Below are 20,584 nucleotides of genomic sequence, written 5' to 3' on the forward strand. Positions count from 1 at the left end.
TTTTTCCTTGATTTCTTATAGTGTTTCTTAAAGCCAGAAAGTTGCCATTTGAAATGACTTTAGTTTTGTGTCATGTCTGTGATCTGCTTTTTTTCTACAAAATTAAACAACTGAATGAACATCCTCTGAGGCCGGTGATTCCATAATTTTTGCCAGGGGTTGTAATTTAAGATTTCCTAAATGTTTGGTTTAAAAGTATTTAACAAGTGCTAAAACGCTTCCGCTAAATACTCTTAAACCAAACATTTACGAGCCATGTATGCCTGTACTCTGATCCCATTGTCAAAATACCCAACATATCTGGACCCAGTACACCATCCAAGGAGCTGTGAGGGCCTGGTCTGTGATTACAGGGAGAGAGGCTCTACTTGTACCTATTGCCAGGGGGCTAGGAGCACCCAGGGTCCAGCCAGAGGCCTCAAGTATATATTTGGGGGTGTCTGGCTTCACCCTGGGAGTGGCTCCAGTGTACGTGTAAGCTCAGGACTGGGACACGTGGTGGTGGTGGTACTATTGCTCTGTGGTCCTCTGGGGGGTCGTTGGTGATGGGACTGTGGTCGGTCGGTGATGGTTGTTGGGATGGTGGGCTGCAAGGCTGCTGGAGGCCCCATTGGGTGGTATGGGTTCCATTTCTGGTAGCTCGAGACACTGTTCTAGGTACAGGTGGCTGGGACTGGGCTCCACTTGGCTAGGATGGAGGACCTCAATCTCACCCTGCAGCCCCTTCTCAGCTCTCGTGGTACAGGATACTCGTCTTATCTCTGTTCATGTCCTCTCCCACGAGGACAGGGGTGCTCTAAAGTGCTTGATGTGGCACCCTGCATAACTGTGGGGCCACGTCTCAGCTTGGGGGCTGTTGGGCACTGATGCAACTCCTCACTATCATCTTTCACACTCTGCACATACATGGTGCACAGTGTGAAAGTGCTGGTTATATAATTAGAATATCATGAAAAAGTTGATTTATTTCGGTAATTCCATTCAAAAAGTGAAACTTGTTTATTATATTCATTACACACAGACTGATATATTTCAAATGTTTATTTCTTTTAATTTTGATGATTATAACTGACAACTAATGAAAATCCCAAATTCAGTATCTCAGAAAATTTGATTATTAAGACCAATACACAAAAAGGATTTTTAGAAATGTTGGCCAACTGAAAAGTATGAACATGTACAGCACTCAGTACGTAGTTGGGGCTCCTTTTGCCTGAATTACTGCAGCAATGCGGTGTAGCATGGAGTCGATCAGTCTGTGGCACTGCTCAGGTGGTATAAGAGCCCAGGTTGCTGTGATAGTGGCCTTCAGCTCTTCTGCATTGTTGGGTCTGGTGTGTCGCATCTTCCTCTTCAAAATACCCCATAGATTTCCTACGCGGTTAAAGTCAGCCGAGTTTGCTGGCCAATTAAGAACAGGGATACCATGGTCCTTAAACCAGGTACTGGTAGCTTTGGCACTGTGTGCAGGTGCCAAGTCCTGTTGGAAAATGAAATCTGCATCTGCATAAAGTTGGTCAGCAGCAAGAAGCATGAAGTGCTCTACAACTTCCTGGTTAACGGTTGTGTTGCTCTTGGACCTCAGAAAACACAGTGGAACAACACCAACCGATGGCATGGCACCCCAAACCATCACCGACTGGAAACTTTACACTAGACCTCAAACAACGTGGATTCTGTGCCTCTCCTCTCTTCCTCCAGACTCTGGGACCTTGATTTCCAAAGGAAACGCAAAATTTACTTTCATCAGAGAACATAACTTTGGAGCACTCAGCAGCAGTCCAGTCCTTTTTGTCTTTAGCCCAGGCAAGACGTCAAGTCAGCAGTCTGCCCCATGATTGTGTAGCCTACAGCAGTGGTCCCCAACCTTTTTATCACCGCGGACCGGTCAACGCTTGACAATTTTACCACGGACCGGGGGGGTACGTAGATTGTTTATGTTGCGAATATAATAATAATAAGTGTGAATCCACTGTGTACTTGTATGCAACATAACATCTGTTTAACATCAAAGTCTCTGTTAACATCCTCTCTTCCCCCTAAATAAATTATTAAAAAATACACATGGAAAAATAAATAAAGAACAAGAACCAGCAATTCCACATTTCTTTCTCTATTATCTAAATATACCTACACAACATTTTAATTTTTTTTTTATTACTAAACACTCCATGAATGTTAATTTTCAACAGCTGAAATAAAGTTGTCAGTTTGAACCGTCCCCTCTCCCTCACCCCCCCCCCCCCTCTGTTGGCGACCACCGCCCTAACGCTCTCTGACGCTGGTCACTATGGTAACACTTAAACATGCCTTCAAAATAAGATACAGATACACCACAAAAATGAATATAAAGTGCATGAATTTTAACTTGCATCAATGGGAGCCCTGAGCTTGTTTCTCTGCAACGAGATGGTCCCATCTCGGGGTAATGGGAGACAATGACACCCGAAGTGTTGCTTTTGTTCAGTCTACTCCGTTTTTTTGTTTTGGTAGCTGTCACTGCAGAAAACCCCACTTCACACAGATAGGATGTCGGAAATGGCAACAGGGTTTTCAGTGCTGTGGTGGCGAACTCAGGGTATTCTGCCTTGACTTTAATCCAGAACACCAGCAGAGTTGTTGACTCGAAACTACTTTTAAACCCGCTGTCGTTTGTGATCTCCAGTAGTTGATCTTCTTCTTGCATAGACATGCTGGATTCACCTGGTTTGTTGATAAATGGATCGCGGATCCATTCCTTGACAGTTCGTGGGTCCTTTTTGGTTGGGAAGTAGCGCTCAAACTCTTTTAAAAGCAAAGATATGTGATCATGCACCAGCTGGGAGAATAAAGGCTCAGTCTCACACAAAATCCCTGCTAATGTTTGAAACGTCCAATATGCCTCTGTTCACGCACCATCCCCACAAATCCAGTTTGGCTTTAAATGCAGCTACTTTATCTGCCAACTTGAAAACCGTTGTCATTTTCCCCTGAAGAGACAGATTGAGTTCACTGAGCAGGGTGAATATGTCACACAAGTAAGCCAGTTTTGCGACCCATTCCTCGACACTGAAATGTGCTGCCAGCGGTGACTTCTTTTCTGAGAGAAATCTTTGCAGTGGCTCTCGTAATTCAAACACTCTGGCCAGCAATTTCCCTCGGGATAACCATCTTATTTCTGTGTATAAGAGAAGCCGTCTGTGCTCCGCGTCCATCTCCTCACAAAGCTGCTCAAAAAGGCACGAGTTAAGGGCGTGTGCTTTGATGTGGTTAATAACTTGTCTTTTAATCCAGGGAGCTTGGTCTCCAAGTGACAAAGCAGTTTTGAAGGCTTCATTGCCTCATTAGAGAGACGGTCGCCACATATTATGCAGAGCGGGCTTGGTCTGTGGGCATCACCTGTTGCGATAAATCCATATTTCAAGTAGAACTCCTGATATTGTCTGTTAAAAGCAAAGACGTCTATTTTTTACTCATTTTGCTAACTTGTGGGTTAAATTTTTGGCACTCAAGTGATAAGAGATGTAACCGAGAGAATCCGGCCATTTTTTAAAATAAAAGATTTTTCAAAATAAAAGATTATTCAGACTCAAATAATAAATACAACAGAAATAATTTCTTGGGCGGCCGGCGGCCTGGTACCAATTGATCCACGGACCAGTACCAGTCCGCAGCCCAGGGATTGGGGACCACTGGCCTACAGAACTAGACTGAGAGACCAGTTAAAGACCTTTGCAGGTGTTTTAAGTTAATTAGCTGATTAGCCCTGAGCCTGGTTCTGCTGGAGGTTTCTTCCTGTTAAAAGGGAGTTTTTCCTTCCCACTGTCGCCAAGTGCTTGCTCACAGGGGGTCGTTTTGACCGTTGGGGTTTTTCTGTAATTATTGTATGGCTTTTGCCTTACAATATAATGCGCCTTGGGGCAACTGTTTGTTGTGATTTGGCGCTATATAAATAAAATTGATTTGATTAGAGTTTGTCACCAGGTGTCTTCAATATTCAACCTTTTTACAATATTCAAATTTTCTGAGATACTGAATTTGGGATTTTCATTAGTTGTCAGTTATAATCATCAAAATTAAAAGAAATAAACATTTGAATTATATCAGTCTGTGTGTAATGAATGAATATAATATACAGGTTTCACTTTTTGAATGGAATTACTGAAATAAATCAACTTCTTCATGATATTCTAATTATATGACAGCACCTGTATATCTATACTTTTCCCACGACATATGCACATGTACATTCATGTAACTCATCTTCACAGTACAGTGGTCCCTCATTTATCGCGGGAGTTATGTTCTAAAAATAACTCGCAATAGGCGAAATCCGCGAAGTAGTCAGCATTAGTTTTTACAATTATTGTAGATGTTTTAATGCTGTAAAACCCCTCACTGCACACTTTATACACTTTTCTCAAATAGGCATTAACATTTTCTCGCTTTTCTATCCTGTGTAAACACTCTCCAAGTTCAAACCTTAGCAGAAAAATAAGTCCAGTATTATAGAGTGAAACCAAAGATCAAAACCTGTTTTCAGGCCCAAACATTTGTTTGAGAAATAAAAATAGAACGTTTTCCTATGATGGCTTTTAGAACTAACAAATTTAAACGATCAGCCTACGAGGTTGGACACATAAGAAACTATTAATAGTGATTCACCAGTATTTCACAGTTCCTCTGACCGCGCCTCTTTGTCCTAGCGCCACTCTGCTGTCGCGTCTTTTTCCACTGAGTGACACCTCGGTGCAGGTGTCTTTTTCCGAATGAAGAACACAGTTATGGGTAGTTGTTAGCGCTCTTTTTTCTTTTGGGCAAGAAGATTATGAACAGACACGCAGAACAGAATGCGCGTGCTCTCCCTTCACTCACTGCCTCCGATGTTACCGTTGCGGGGTACGGATGCGGGACCCGCAAAGAATCCAAGTCATTAAAAAGATACAAACCTCTCTCAGTGGCCACGGAGCTCTGCAGCTGCGGTTACTGAGACCATGCAGCACTGCAGAATACTCCGCAAGAAGTCTATCCTTGTGGGCTGTCGGAGCGCTCTGCATCAAAACAGCGAGCGTAGTCTCTGGACCTGTTGCCAGAGTTGGCCGCAACTCCGCACAGCAGACGGTGTGAGTGGCCCGCTGCAGCATTTACCGAGCCCGTAGACTCGGTAAGCGCACCGGAGGCAGTGAGAGGAATCGCGGTGATGCCGACCGGTGCTGCAACCGTCCTGCCTGATAAGGACGCACAACACAGTGCGCTGTTAAAAAAAAAAAAAAGCATGCAAAATTGCACAAAAAAAAAATAAAAAATCTGCGAAACTGCAAGGCCGCGAAAGGTGAACCTCGTTATAGCGAGGGACCGCTGTATATCCAGTAACTTGTATGAAACTTTGCAGATTGACCATCTCTATTAAATGTGGGTTTTTTATTTTTACTTTTTTGTTTCTCTGTCCTCACTGTCCATGTTCACTTCCTAGTTGTTGTTGGCATCTTTTGCGGTCATAGTTATTGTTCATGTTTTTTATGGGTTCATGAACCTTTTAATTCAAGGGAAATAAACTTCTTGAAGGGTATGCAGTGTCACATGTGCCAAATCAAATCTGCCCATCAAAGAGAGGTGGCTGATTTGCATTGGCGCCCCCTAATGGGAGTAACCAACATAAGAAAAAAAAAATGCATCAAGTTCGTTAGCTGACCAGAGAAAATAAGAAAAATCTTTGTGTTCAGGACTGCGTCCATGGCGCTCGCTGCGTGACCTTCACCTGTCCGCTGGTCAACATGAACAACTCGGCAACGCTGACGGTCCGATCCAGACTGTGGAAGTCCACCATGATCGAGGTTGTTTTTCATCTCATCTTTTGTACATAAATCAGCTATTAACTTAATATTCTTAGTTACTAAATTCACATCCATCATCTTTGGTGTCTCTAATGTGCTTTGGTGTCATCTTGTGTGCAAAAACTGCAGAACAGAATGATTTAGTCATAAACAAACTGTTGTTTATACCTTTGAAGGTTTCGCTGTTTTGGTGTTGGTGTGTTTTTGGTGCACGTGTAGGACTTCAGCACAGCGAGGAGTGTGCTGGTTCAAGGTAGAGCAACTCTGAAGCTGCTGACAGACAAACCAACTATCAGCATAACAGACAGCTCACAGGTACATACGCCCTCATGCCCCCTGTAGGCTGCACTCAACATTGCAGAGACAAAAAATAATCATTCCGTTTGGTGTCCAAACTACAAAGTGCTTCATAACTTCAACAGAACAAAGAACACTGATAAAATATAGGACACTTTGAAAAGGCAATCATAAAAGATACATAAAAATAATGAAAGGAACCAAATTTGTTTTTATCAATGCAATGAGACATCCCTTAACAAAAAATAGTACTGATAAGTATATAAAAAGTAAACTGGAAGTATACTTGAAACATACTTGCATGTACTACTTTTTGGTAAGGGATTTACTACAGAAAAAAAAACCAAAAAAAAAAAACCAATGGGCCTCATTCATGAACCATTCTTAATTTTTTCCTAGGTCCTGCTTACAAAGTTTTTACAAAGATTGTGGCATTAACAAATGTTTTTCTATCCAGGATTTGGTCTTAGGTAAGAACAAATGCTATGAACATTCAGGACTCTTCACACATTTCAGTGCTGACACTGTAAAAAATGAGAAGACGTAAGTGAACTTACGTCTTCTCATTTACTCCACTTGTAATGGCAAGTTCAGTATATTGGACTGAAGTTTATGTTTTCAAAATCTGAACTTAAAGCTATCCATTGTCTTAATAATAATTGTGAGCTGAAATGAAGCTTATCTTTAAGGTGAGTTAACTGATATTCAGTTGAATTAACTCACATTTTCAAGGCAGCTGGTAAACTTCAGCTTTTTACACTTTAACATTAATCAAGTGGAGGAGCAGCTGCACGGGGGGGTAGTGGATGGAAGGGTTGCCTCGGGACCCAGGGCTGGATCCAGACATTCAGTCGATGGCATTCTCATAAGTAGGGTGGGGATAAATTAAATATTTTACTACCTGAGTGTGTTGTCTCCCCGAGGATGGCTCCATGCGCTGGTCCAACTCAGACAGCTTTTGGGTATCTGCTGTTGCCCCTCCAGTCTGCTGCATCTCACGTTGGGATTTTGAGATGGTTTTTTTGGTGTTGGATTTTAAATCAAACCATTTCTTTTTTTGCTGATTTCCTAAACATACCTCCACCTCTGAACTGCCAAAGTTCTTTTTTCTCTTTGCCTGCTGCGCTGAAATTGGTTTTCCTTTAGCTTTCAGTATTTTTTTTCCTCTTTTTGAAATCTGCATCTGTACACAGCCATGCAGTTCCATGCCCTTTTATGGGTATTGATGGTCTGTTGCTTATGCTAATCAAATGTTAATTTGGCTCTGTGAACCCCAAAATGTGAATCTGCTGTAAATCGTGAATTATCCGCAAACCGTCAATTGCAAAATGTGAATAGGCTTTTTATGTGTGGAGACTTTAACATTAATATAGAAAGCTCCAGTTGCCAAAGAACAAGTGATTTTGTGAAATCAATGTATAGTTTGGGTTTATTCCCCTTGATAACAAAACCAACCAGAATTACATCGCAAAGTGCAACTGTAATTGACAATATATTCACAAATAGAACTGATGAAATTATTAAGAATGGGATCTTGATGACAGATCTTAGTGATCATTTACCAGTTTTTTCAATATTTAAATACAAAAATTGGTACAAGAAAAAAACTGTTAAAAATTTTTAAAAGAGATAAGTCAGTAAAAGCCTTAGAGGCATTAAATTATGACCTTAAAAATCAAAATTGGGAAGAAGTTTGTCGGCGACGTTAATATAGCATATAATTCATTTATGAAAATACTGATGAAATCATATAATAAAAACTGTAAATGAATAAAAATTAGTAAGAAAAGAGTAAATAAACCATGGCTGACTAAGGGAATAAAAAATGCTTGTGTAAAGAAAAACTATTTATATAGGTGCTTTTTAAAAATGTAAACAAAGGAAACAGAACACAGATACAAAAAATATAAAAATAAACTATTGACAATAATTAGGAAACAAAAAAAAGATTATTATAGTGAACAATTAAATAAGAGTAAAGATAATATAAAGGCAACATGGGGAATTATAAATAGTGTGATTGAAAGTGATGGAGCGAAATCAACTTTTCCAAGTTACTTTGTCAAGGAAAATAAAGAGATATATGACATAAAAGAAGTGGCAAATGAGTTTAATGATTATTTTTCAAATGTGGGATCAAGTCTGGTGGGAAATAAACTAATAGTAGAAGATAAATTAAATACACTTGTAAATACGGTCAATAGTATTTTCCTTGACAACAGGGCTGGACTGGGGAAATTTTTCAGGCCAGGCATTTTTAACCAAGACCATGCCACCACCAGGGGCATGTACTACGAAGTGGGGTTAACTTACTCAGATGTAACCCAGGGTCAACCTCTTAAACCGGGGTTGACAAAACCTGGTTTCCTCAAGTGGTGTTAACCGGTACTATGATGCTGAATAAGATGTTGATTTGTTGAACCTGTGTTAACCTAATTGGAGTTTGTGCGCGTTCACATAAAAGGGGCAGGTTGCAGCACACGTCACCTTACTTTACTGAAGAAGAATGCACGATTATTATGCGGAGCTACGAGGAATTTAAATTAATGTTAAGGGGGAAATCAAACACATCGTCTGCCAATAAAGCAAGACAGGCTTGTTGGCAATGTATTGCTGATCGGGTAAATACGTACGTACAATTCAATTGTTCCCCAAATCTGTTACAGATGATTAACCTGTGGAATGTCTAATATGTGTAAAAAAATTACCTCCTTTCATTAATTACGCCCAGATGCAACACAATTCAGAAGTGGGCATAGGCCTACTAATAAATGTTAGGTTATGTATGTTATGTATATGGATTTACAGTGAATGAACCACGGCTGACTCACATTAAAAGAACTGTTAAATCTACAAACAAGAGCTCTCTTTTTTTGCACATTTAACTGCTGTATTTTTTTTTTTTACACGAATTCCCTGGTAACCACAGCTGCCAGTGTTTTCCTGGAAAAACAAGTCTTTTTTTACAGTGTACGATGGGTGATGTTACAGACGTCTGGCCCGATCAGCTGACATAGATAACGAATTCCCTTGGCTGAGAATCTGTATCTTTCATAGAGAATATCGTCCGGGTATGTCAGCGGATTCTGGTGGTCTTTAAAAACCCTCGCCCTGCGAAGAGAGCCCCTCACAATTTGTGCCCCAGTATCAAACGGATCATCCAGGTAGGCCGGCATTGTCTTCGGAGTGATTGAAGGTGGATGGACGCTACTTATAAAGGGAGTGGTTAAGCGAAAACCTCAAGGTAACCTAGAACATAACCTGCTTGGAGCAGGTTTGGCACACAGCATAAATTGCCATGGCAGCATACCTCGATCAAAACCTATCCACCTTTCGTAGTACGGGTTAACCGGGAAGTTACTCCACACGTCATCAACTTACTCCCGAAGTTACCCTGATAAGCCAGTAACCCCGCTTCGTAGTACAGGCCCCAGGTATCGAAGGGGAAAAAAATTAAGCCTGCTGTGACAGTGTGTTTTTTTTTTTTTGGTCCCTTAACCGATCAATGTGCTCCAGGAGACATATATTTTAACACTGTAAGAAGCATTATGAAAAGTTCTCCCGAAATACAGTTATCATAGGCTTATCAAAAGTACGATCTATTGACAGTAGGTCACATTACTTTTTAGACATAATAAGCCGTCATTTCATTCAGCCTTGTTACTTAAATTTAGAAATAGAAATTATATAAAAACATTTGTTATAGAAATACTGTAGGCTATACTATAAATAATATATCATTACTTGTGTGATACAATTCATCATATAAAGCAAGAAATGACTGGATGACTGGACCAATGACTGGATACAAAGGTTGAACTTATGAAACTGCAATACACAAAAAAAAAAGGCCACAAGATGGAGACAGTTGTCTATCGCACTACAAGTAACATCAAGGATTTCTTTTATTACCAATTTGTGTTGCTAATCAACTTAGAGAATGACTCTCAATTTAAAGTAAAATGTTAGGTATGTGAAATTATGCCAGGACTTGGGAAAATACATTTTATACAGGGACGCCATTATACCACGCCACCGCACCTCAGACTGTGCAAAACAGCATACTTCGTATGACCAACGCACAACCATCACACAAATAGAATAAAGAATAAAGAAACAACCTGGCAGCTGCAGCATGGTAGCTAGCCATGCACACCATTTGCACAGGTTACATTGCTAGGGTAGGTTACGTGACTGGCAGAGTTAGCACGAACAAAAATAATATCCAACCTTAATTCATATCTGAGTGACCCGGTTAGACAGCACTTTACTTTGGACCAGAAGATCAGAATGTCTCTCTCACACACAGATGTCTGGTTTATGAACAAGTTAGGTTGCTGTTCATCAATTAATAGCTGAAGTTAACCTTCACTTACCGTCATGGCCGTAGTGGTCCCCGCCTCGTCCACCTGTTGAACTTCTTCTCCGCCACTTGCTGAGGCTGCCTGCCGCAGATGTGGATGCTCCGCATCCACACGAAGCAAACATGTCTGTTATTTTAAGACATTTTGCAGCATCTGCCTGAAGGGCTACTCTCTTCTGATCCCTGGCTCTTTCAGCACCACCTTTCCTCTTCTTGCCACCATCCATATCACTTGTTATCGCTCTGTCCGGCACTGGCGCACTGTGTAGCCCAACCAAGGCCTGAGCTGGAGGAGTAATTGGCCTGCCCCTCACCTCATTGGTCCAGGCCACAGTCAATCATGACTAAAGGGCCGATCTACCAGTTTATGCACCAATAGGAGGGTTTATATACCGGTATCCAGTGTTGCCACAGTTACTTTGAAAAAGTAATCCAATTACTGATTACTCCTTGAAAAAGTAACTTAGTTACTTTACTGATTACTCAATTGTAAAAGTAACTAAGTTAGATTACTAGTTACTTTTTTAGTTGAGTGGAAAATAGTCGCGGAGGATCAGCTGTTTTTAACATGCAGATATGGAGCAGCTCAGCTCAGCTCTAAATAAAAGAGGAAAAAAAGCATAAAAATGTCTTTGTAAAGCTCAGTGCAGGTGTGCTGTTATCACCGCGTTTTAAGAGGTGACGACGAGTCGTAGCTGCTACAAAAACAAAACAAAACAAAAAAAAAAAAACGCGGATGAAAAGCTCACAGCTTGCTTTACTTCGTAAAAAAAAAAAAAAAAAATCAGTAGGCCATCAGGCCACCGGGCAAATGCACAATACTATCAGTTCAGCTGTGCTTGACAATGTGGAAAAAGATGAAATAAGAAATATTGAAAAAAAACTGTGTAAGCAAAAGATCAACTGACTATGAAGATTTAGACATGATGACTGTAAAAAGTATAATAGATACTGTTATTGAACCATTCACTTACATTTGTAATCTGTCTCTGTCAACGGGAATTTTCCCAGACGAAATGAAAATTGCCAAGGTAGTCCCATTATACAACCCCTGGCAAAAATTATGGACTCACCGGCCTCGGAGGATGTTCATCCAGTTGTTTAATTTTGTAGAAAAAAAGCAGATCACAGACATGACACAAAACTAAAGTCATTTCAAATGGCAACTTTATGGCTTTAAGAAACACTATAAGAAATCAGGAAAAAAAAAATTGTGGCAGTCAGTAACGGTTACTTTTTTAGACGAAGTAGAGGGAAAAAATATGGAATCACTCAATTCTGAGGAAAAAATTATGGAATCATGAAAAACAAAAGAACGCTCCAACACATCACTAGTATTTTGTTGCACCACCTCTGGCTTTTATAACAGCTTGCAGTCTCTGAGGCATGGACTTAATGAGTGACAAACAGTACTCTTCATCAATCTGGCTCCAACTTTCTCAAATTGCTGTTGTCAGATCAGCTTTGTAGGTTGGAGCCTTGTCATGGACCATTTTCTTCAACTTCCACCAAAGATTTTCAATTGGATTGAGATCCGGACTATTTGCAGGCCATGACATTGACCCTATGTGTCTTTTTGCAAGGAATGTTTTCAGTTTTTGCTCTATGGCAAGATGCATTATCATCTTGAAAAATGATTTCATCATCCCCAAACATCCTTTCAATTGATGGGATAAGAAAAGTGTCCAAATATCAACGTAAACTTGTGCATTTATTGATGATGTAATGACAGCCATCTCCCCAGTGCCTTTACCTGACATGCAGCCCCATATCATCAATGACTGTGGAAATTTACATGTTCTCTTCAGGCAGTCATCTTTATAAATCTCATAGGAACGGCACCAAACAAAAGTTCCAGCATCATCACCTTGCCCAATGCAGATTCGAGATTCATCACTGAATATGACTTTCATCCAGTCATCCACAGTCCACGATTGCTTTTCCTTAGCCCATTGTAACCTTGTTTTTTTCTGTTTAGGTGTTAATGATGGCTTTCGTTTAGCTTTTCTGTATGTAAATCCCATTTCCTTTAGGCGGTTTCTTACAGTTCTGTCACAGACATTGACTCCAGTTTCCTCCCATTCGTTCCTCATTTGTTTTGTTGTGCATTTTCGATTTTTGAGACATATTGCTTTAAGTTTTCTGTCTTGACGCTTTGATGTCTTCCTTGGTCTACCAGTATGTTTGCCTTTAACAACCTTCCCATGTTATTTGTATTTGGTCCAGAGTGTAGACACAGCTGACTGTGAACAACCAACATCTTTTGCAACATTGCGTGATGATTTACCCTCTTTTAAGAGTTTGATAATCCTCTCCTTTATTTCAAATGACATCTCTCGTGTTGGAGCCATGATTCATGTCAGTCCACTTGGTGCAACAGCTCTCCAAGATGTGATCACTCCTTTTTAGATGCAGACTAACGAGCAGATCTGATTTGATGCAGGTGTTAGTTTTGGGGATGAAAATTTACAGGGTGATTCCATAATTTATTCCTCAGAATTGAGTGAGTCCATATTTTTTTTCCCTCTGCTTGGTCTAAAAAAGTAACCGTTACTGACTGCCACAATTTTTTTTCTTGATTTCTTATAGTGTTTCTTAAAGCCAGAAAGTTGCCATCTGAAATGACTTTAGTTTTGTGTCATGTCTGTGATCTGCTTTTTTTCTACAAAATTAAACAAGCGAATGAACATCCTCTGAGGCCGGTGATTTTGCCAGGGGTTGTATAAAAATGGAGACAAACATAATTTTTCAAATTACAGGCCAGTGTCATTGCTTCCACAGTTTTCTAAAATTATGGAAAAAGTTTTTGTGACAAGGTTGGACAAATTCATTGAGAAACATATTTTAAATAATGCTCAGTATGGATTCAGAACAAAACATTCGACAACTATGGCAATTATGGAATTAACAGAGAAAATATCAACAATAGATATTAAGGATTATTTTGTAAGTATTTTTATCGACCTGAAAAAAGCTTTTGATGTTATCGACCACTCAAGATTGCATCACAAGTTACAACAATATGGAATTAGAGGTATTGCACATCAGTGGGTAAAAAGCTACTTAGAAAATAGAAAACAGTTTGTTCAGATAAATAATACTAAATCAGAATTGTGTAACATTATTCATGGAGTACCACAAGGGTGGGTACTTGGACCCAAATTGTTTATTTTGTATATCAATGACTTTGTGAATGTATCTAAAGTACTTGGCAGCATGTTATTTGCTGATGATACATTATTTTACTCTGGATCAGATATACAGGAAGTAGTACAAGTGATAAATACAGAGTTGGAAAAAGTTAAACATTGGTTTGATATAAACAGATTGTCACTAAGTCTTAATAAGACAAATTTCATATTGTTTAATGACAGAGTGGAAAAGAAATGATGTCATTAAAAATAGATGGAATGGACATACAAAGGGTAAAAGAAACGAAATTTCTATGAGTCATGATTGATGAAGATCTTACATGGAAGTCACACATAAATTACATAAAAGGAAAAATAGCGAAAGCCATTGCTGTTTTGCATAAAGTAAAATTTTCGTTAAATAGTTATGGTTTATTAACATTGTACAATTCATTGATTGTCCCATATTTAACTTACTGTGTAGAAATCTGGGGATCAACATGTAAAACATATACACAACCATTATTTATTCTGCAGAAAAGAGCTTTAAAAATGATTAGCAATAGTCGTTTTAGAGATCCATCTGATCCATTATTCATTAAGTATAGGGTACTTAAATTTCATGATTTAGTTGATTTGAAAATATTACAAACAATGCACCAAGCTAATAAAAATACCCTACCAATAAACATTCAAAATATGTTTGAAAAAAGAGTAAGTAGTTATAATTTGAAAGGCATAGAAGTCTTTAAAAAACCAAGATTCAGAACCAAAGTAAAGGAAAGGAGTATTACAGTGACTGGTGTAAAATTATGGAACAACCTCAACAAAGAAATCAAAGAATCAAGGTCGCTTAAATTATTTAAAAAACGTATTAAACTAGATGTATTAAGTAAGTATGAAACTATGAAATAAGTCAGTGGGTTGTGACAAAGTCTAAAATGTAATGTTTTATTTACATTTCACACAACATCCCAACTTCATTGGAATTGGGGTTGTACATGTGTGTGTGTATCAATCAATCAATTCAATCAATTTTATTTATATAGCGCCAAATCACAACAAACAGTTGCCCCAAGGCGCTTTATATTGTAAGGCAAGGCCATACAGGAGGTTGGCCTTGCCTTACAATGGAGGTTTCTTCCTGTGTATAAAAAATCAGTTTAAGCAGTTTACAAATCAATTACAGCAGGAAAGACAACGACCTACAACCTTATTTTTATCCATATGAGCCGACCTCTGAGCTGGAAAAATAGTAACATTGATGTGAACGAGCAGATGGCTGAGAAACGGAAGCGTAGGGACGTCTACAAAGTGCAACAATGAAAAGAGACAGCAGAAAAATATTCAATAAATTCCGGTGTGGTGTCACCAAATTCACTGAAAACATCAATCGTCTCCTGCTGGTTATACTACAGCACTCAGTTTGGAAAAATGGCTTTTTAAAAAATTTAAGGGAATTTTTGTTTAAATTTTCAGTAGCATCGTTATCGTGACACAAAATTTACTGCACACATCAGTGGTCTCCTGCTCGTTATACTACAGCACTGTGCAAAAAATTGAATTTTAGTGAATTAGTGAATTTTATTGCTTATTTTAAAGATAAAAAAAAAAAAAAAAAAAAAAAAAACTAAAATTCAGTTTTCGCATTTTTCCAAACTGAGTGCTGTAGTATAACCAGCAGGAGACCACTGATGTGTGCAGAAAAGATTGTGTCACTACATCATATAACGTTGGCGCTAATGAAAATTTAAAACAATGAAAAATTCTCCAAAGTTTTTCACAATGACATTTTTCCAAACAGTGCTGCAGTACAACCAGCAGGAGACCACTGTGTTCAGTGAATTTGGCCAAACCACACCTGAATTTAATGAATATATTTCTGATGTCTCGTTTCGTTTTTGCACTTTGTAGACGGTCCCCACGCTTCCGCCTGCTCGTTCAGATCAATATTATTTTTTCCAGCTCAAGAGGACGGCTCATATGGATAAAAAAAATTTTTTCTCTATATTTCTCTGAAGATTGTTTAGCCATGAACTTGGAATCTGTGAATATCTTTTTAACTTGAGTTTCAAGCGGAGGTGTCTGTGCTCCCTAAGTTTGACACCTGCGTTACTATTTGACAGGTGGACCGGCCCAGTCAAACTCGTCACCTGTCACTGTCCCCAGAGTGGGTCACGCCCACATCAGAAGTGAGAGCTGCTCTGGGCTCATCCTCAGCACCCCCCAAAAATATTTGCGTTTATAGGGTTTGCAATCAAGATTTCCAGCAATAATTGATATGTAAACTGAAACTACTTAAACTGAAAAAAAAAATAAAAAAAATTATATATATATATATATATCCATCCATTTTCTTACGCTTTATCCGGAGTCGGGTCACGGGGGCAGCAGCTCAAGCAAAGCCGCCCAGACCTCCCAATCCACACACCTCCCCCAGCTCCTCCAGGGAACCCCAAGGCGTTCCCAAGCCAGCGGAGAGATGTAGTCCCTCCAGCGTGTCCTGGGTCTTCCCCGGGGCCTCCTCCCAATGGGATGTGCCCGGAACACCTCTCCAGTGAGGCGTCCAGGGGGCATCCGGAAAAGATGCCCGAGCTACCTCAACTGACTCCTTTCAATCTAGAGGAGCAGCGGCTCGACTCCGAGCTCCTCCCCCTATCTCTAAGGGAGCACTCAGCCACCCTGCGGAGGAAACTCATCTCGGCCGCTTGTACTCGCGATCTCGTTCTTTCGGTCATGAGCCAAATCTCATGACCATTGGTGAGGATCGGAACGTAGATCGATCGGTAAATCGAGAGCCTTGTCCCCCTACTCAGCTCTCTCTTTACCACAATGGCCCGATACAGCGACCGCATCACTGCAGATGCTGCACAGATCCATCTGTCGATCTCACGCTCCATCCATCCCTCACTCGTGAACAAGACCCAGAGATACTTAAACTCCTCCACTTGAGGCAAGGACACTCCAACGACCTGAAGAGGGCAAAGCACCTTTTTCCGCTTGAGAACCATGGCCTCGGATTTGGAGGTGCTGATTTTCATCCGGACGCTTCACACTCGGCTGCAAACCGCCCCAGTGCACACTGAAGGTCCTGATTTGACGAAGCCAACAGAACCACATCGTCCGCAAACAGCAGAGAAGAGATTCTGTGGGTCCCAAATGGTGCGGGACAAAAGCACCTCCGTGTTGGTCTCACAGGACATGTTCTAACATGCCCAGCTCTTGCACCATTCGGAAGATTCAGACGGCTTTCGGTGGCTTTTCAGTCGTGTGACTATCCAAGAAATTGTGGACAAGCTGGACATGCCACAACATGTCCTGTGAGGCTTCATCACGGCGTTGATTTTGTTGTGCGCCTCCATTCCAACACGCGAATTCCTCTGCACGTTTTTTCATGCCGAAACAGTGCTGATGTCCAACTCTTCTACTATTTCTCTGGTAGTCAGACGACGTCCCGGATCAACAAAGCGTTCACTTTGGAAATGAATGGCACATTCCACTGTTACAGGAGTTTTTTGTCATGAAAAGACGTGCGTAGGAATTCGCGCATTGGGACGGGGGCACACAACAAAATCAACGCAGTCATGAAGCCTCACAGGACATGTTGTGGCATGTCCAGCTCATCCAGAATTTCTCAGATAGTCACACGACTGAAAAGCCACCGAAAGATGTCTGAATCTTCTGAATGGTGCAAGAGCTGGGCATGTTAGAACATGTCCTGTGAAACCAACACGGAGGTGCTTTTGTCCCACACCATTAGCGGCTCCGTGGCGAATTCCTCCACTCCTCTTTCCATGACAAAAACTCCTGTAACAGTGGAATGTGCCAAACAAGTGCTATGTCCACAGCTTCTGCCATTTCTGTAGTAGTCAGACGACGTCCCGGATCAACACAGCCTTCACTTTGGAAATGATTTGGTCGTTTCAGCCTGTCGATCGCCGCTCGGAGCGTGGTGCGCCCGCCTCCACTGTGCGCCGTCTTTAAACCGGTTGTAACACTCCTTAATCTGTGTAATCCCCATAAGATCTTCACCGAAAGCCATCTGAATTTTCTGAATGGTTTCCACTTGGCTGTCTCTCACAGTTTCTGAAAAGATTTTGATGCAGTAAAGCGGCAATCAATGAGCCAATTTCCTGACAATGAAAATCTGCCGAGGACGCTGGACCACTCCTCCCATAAGGCGTGCTTACAGGCGAATGATGCAACCGACAGGCGTGAAAAAACTCACGCATGCGCATGAAATTTTGGGAGATATTTTTCAGTATTCACGTTTTGGAATTAATGACTTGCAGCTAATTGACATTTTTGGGGGTTAACAGGCTCACCAGGCACATGCTTTCAGTTTACAAGGGCACAAATGTCACGTCAGCAATATAATTCTATGTGTAAGAATCTAAAACACCAAAATAAACACTAGTTTAAACAGCATTGACCAAAACAAGGACACTGTCATGGTTTGCACAAGGAAAATCATGATTTATGTATTTTGAGATTGGAAAGTGTTTGTTTTTTGCAGCTGCAGTTTCAGGTGGTCATCCATCCGGAGCAGAGTATGGAGAGGGACAACAGCGTCCTCCTGTGGATTCTGGTGCTTTCTGTCTTGACTGGAGTTGGACTTTTGGCTTTGATCTGCCTGTTGCTGTGGAAGGTAAACTTCTGTTCACCTTACTGTCGCATTGGATTTCTTAAAGGAGAGGTTTGACATTTTCACCAAAGCCTGTTAAGAGCTCACCAGGTAATTAGTGTGCCTTAATTGAGAGAGTGGTGTCACCTCAGAACATGGCGCCATTTTGGTTCCAACTACTGAATGAACCTTTTATGTTTTCAACATTTTTTAAAATCATTTAACCACATACAGCAACACATCCAGGTACAGGTGCTGTCAAAATAAATATAAAAAGAGTTAAGCTATCAAATTTACAAAGATTTACAATTTACGATTATTTATTTAATTATTTAAAGCGTTATTGCTGCTTCTGCAGCTCTGTAACTATGTGTCATGCAATGACGTGTGACAGTTTTAAAGTTCTCCGTGGCTGGATTATACTTTATTCTGGGCGAATTTGACCCTCACCAAGCTATTCTTTCTACAATCACCACCTCCATTTCAAAGTTGTACATTTTCCTCTTTTACCAACTTCGTGCTGTAAAACTGTGAACTTTTCTGATCCATTTGTAATCAGCGTGCGCACTGCAAAAAACTATTAGATTATGATGGCAGATGAAGCAGTGAAAGCAGAAAAGTGTCAAATCACAGCCTTTTGTGTTTGATTTAACAGGTGCACATCCAGGCTGCAGGTCCGAGTCTGAGTATGGTGTGAGAAAAAAAAAAACGGTTGGGCTTTTAAACACAGAAATGATTCCGGTCCCACTTTCCTCAAATCGGCGACTGTCAGAGCGCTGAACTTTAATTTGTACCTCTGTTACTGTGCACGTCCAGACCGCTCTGGGTTGTTAATGGAAATACATTGTGATCGGACAGGACATTTTAGTGAAAATCCGTTATATAAAATCTGTTATATAAACTGTTTATTACATGGAAAACAATACAAAAGCACTGGGACTTTTTTGTCGGGTGACTGAATATCTGTTTTATACGCCGACGGTTTTGGTGAGTTTTACTGTACATGGGACTGAACACTAAATTTACCTCAAAACTTTGACGATGTCATAGACTTTTTATACAGGATTACATATGTGTAACAGAGCCGGACCCTACTTCGCAAAATCCTTCTTATTGGCCCCCGTGGGCATTCAAGGGAGGTCCATCCCCCTGCCCCAGGCCCGCGCAATAACGGGAGACATATGATTTATAATTGTAACCTAACTCCCTTTATCCTAACTGGTACAAACTGGTTAAATCCAGTTCTACATGCACATACCAAGAGAGAACAAAGGAAAGTGAGAATAAGAATGAAACTAAAAGTATAACTCTTAATACCAAAAGAAGTACAGAAAACAAATAAAGAAAACCATAATTGAACACATTGAACACAAATACAATATATCTAACACATCTTGACAAATGGACTAATTTCAACTTGGCAAAAACAAAAAATATGACAAGTGTAAGCCAAAGGAGTGCCCTCTAGGGGGCAACTGAAGCAGCCCCATGCTTCTTTTGTTATACACCTGTTTATTAGGATGGTCCTCGACAATATGCCAAAAATGTGACTTTTCTTAATACCCCTGTCACATAAGAGCATGAATGGCGTACAAATGGACATTCGAACATCATTCGTGCATATCGAGCTGCATTCGAATTCCTCGTACAACATTTGTGTGCCACTTAACAAAATTGGCCAAATTCTCACAGCCAGCACATGCACACCACTGTCGAGCTGCATTCAAATGCATTCAAATGGGGACAATTCGTACTGCAGTCGAATGGCAGTCGTACCACAGTTTAACTGCATTCGGAGCATTCTGGTCATGCTCGAGGGAACCGGCACGTCCTGATTGTGCCCCCGGTGAGCTTGAAAGCTTGCCCCCGGTTGAAATGTGAAAAGTCTGTGGCACAGTCATTATGTGTAGATATGAACATTGACAGACAGACAGACAGAAAAGTTAAAGCAATATGTCTCAAAAATCGAAAATGCACAACAAAACAAATGAGGAACGAATGGGAGGTAACTGGAATCAACGTCTGTGACCGAACTGTAAGAAACCGCCTAAAGGAAATGGGATTTACATACAGAAAAGCTAAACGAAAGCCATCATTAACACCTAAACAGAAAAACAAGGTTACAATGGGCTAAGGAAAAGCAATCGTGGACTGTGGATGACTGGATGAAAGTCATATTCAGTAATGAATCTCGAATCTGCATTGGGCAAGGTGATGATGCTGGAACTTTTGTTTGGTGCCGTTCCAATGAGATTTATAAAGATGACTGCCTGAAGAGAACATGTACATTTCCACAGTCATTGATGATATGGGGCTGCATGTCAGTTACTGACTGCCACAAATTTTTTTCTTGATT

The 20,584-nt window shown here is 40.4% G+C and overlaps 1 protein-coding gene across 1 annotated transcript in view; it reads left to right on the plus strand.

Annotated features, from left to right (window-relative positions):
- LOC117527899 (integrin alpha-3-like) overlaps positions 1 to 20,584 on the plus strand; it is a 132,794-nt gene that overhangs the window by 109,085 nt on the left and 3,125 nt on the right. Inside the window, exons 24-26 of the mRNA XM_034190404.1 lie at positions 5,703 to 5,813; positions 6,033 to 6,128; positions 18,121 to 18,252. Coding sequence (XP_034046295.1) covers positions 5,703 to 5,813; positions 6,033 to 6,128; positions 18,121 to 18,252 — 339 coding nt within the window. The remainder of the gene's footprint in view (positions 1 to 5,702; positions 5,814 to 6,032; positions 6,129 to 18,120; positions 18,253 to 20,584) is intronic.

This window comes from Thalassophryne amazonica, chromosome 16 (genome assembly GCF_902500255.1).
Source record: "Thalassophryne amazonica chromosome 16, fThaAma1.1, whole genome shotgun sequence".
Taxonomy (NCBI): domain Eukaryota; kingdom Metazoa; phylum Chordata; class Actinopteri; order Batrachoidiformes; family Batrachoididae; genus Thalassophryne; species Thalassophryne amazonica.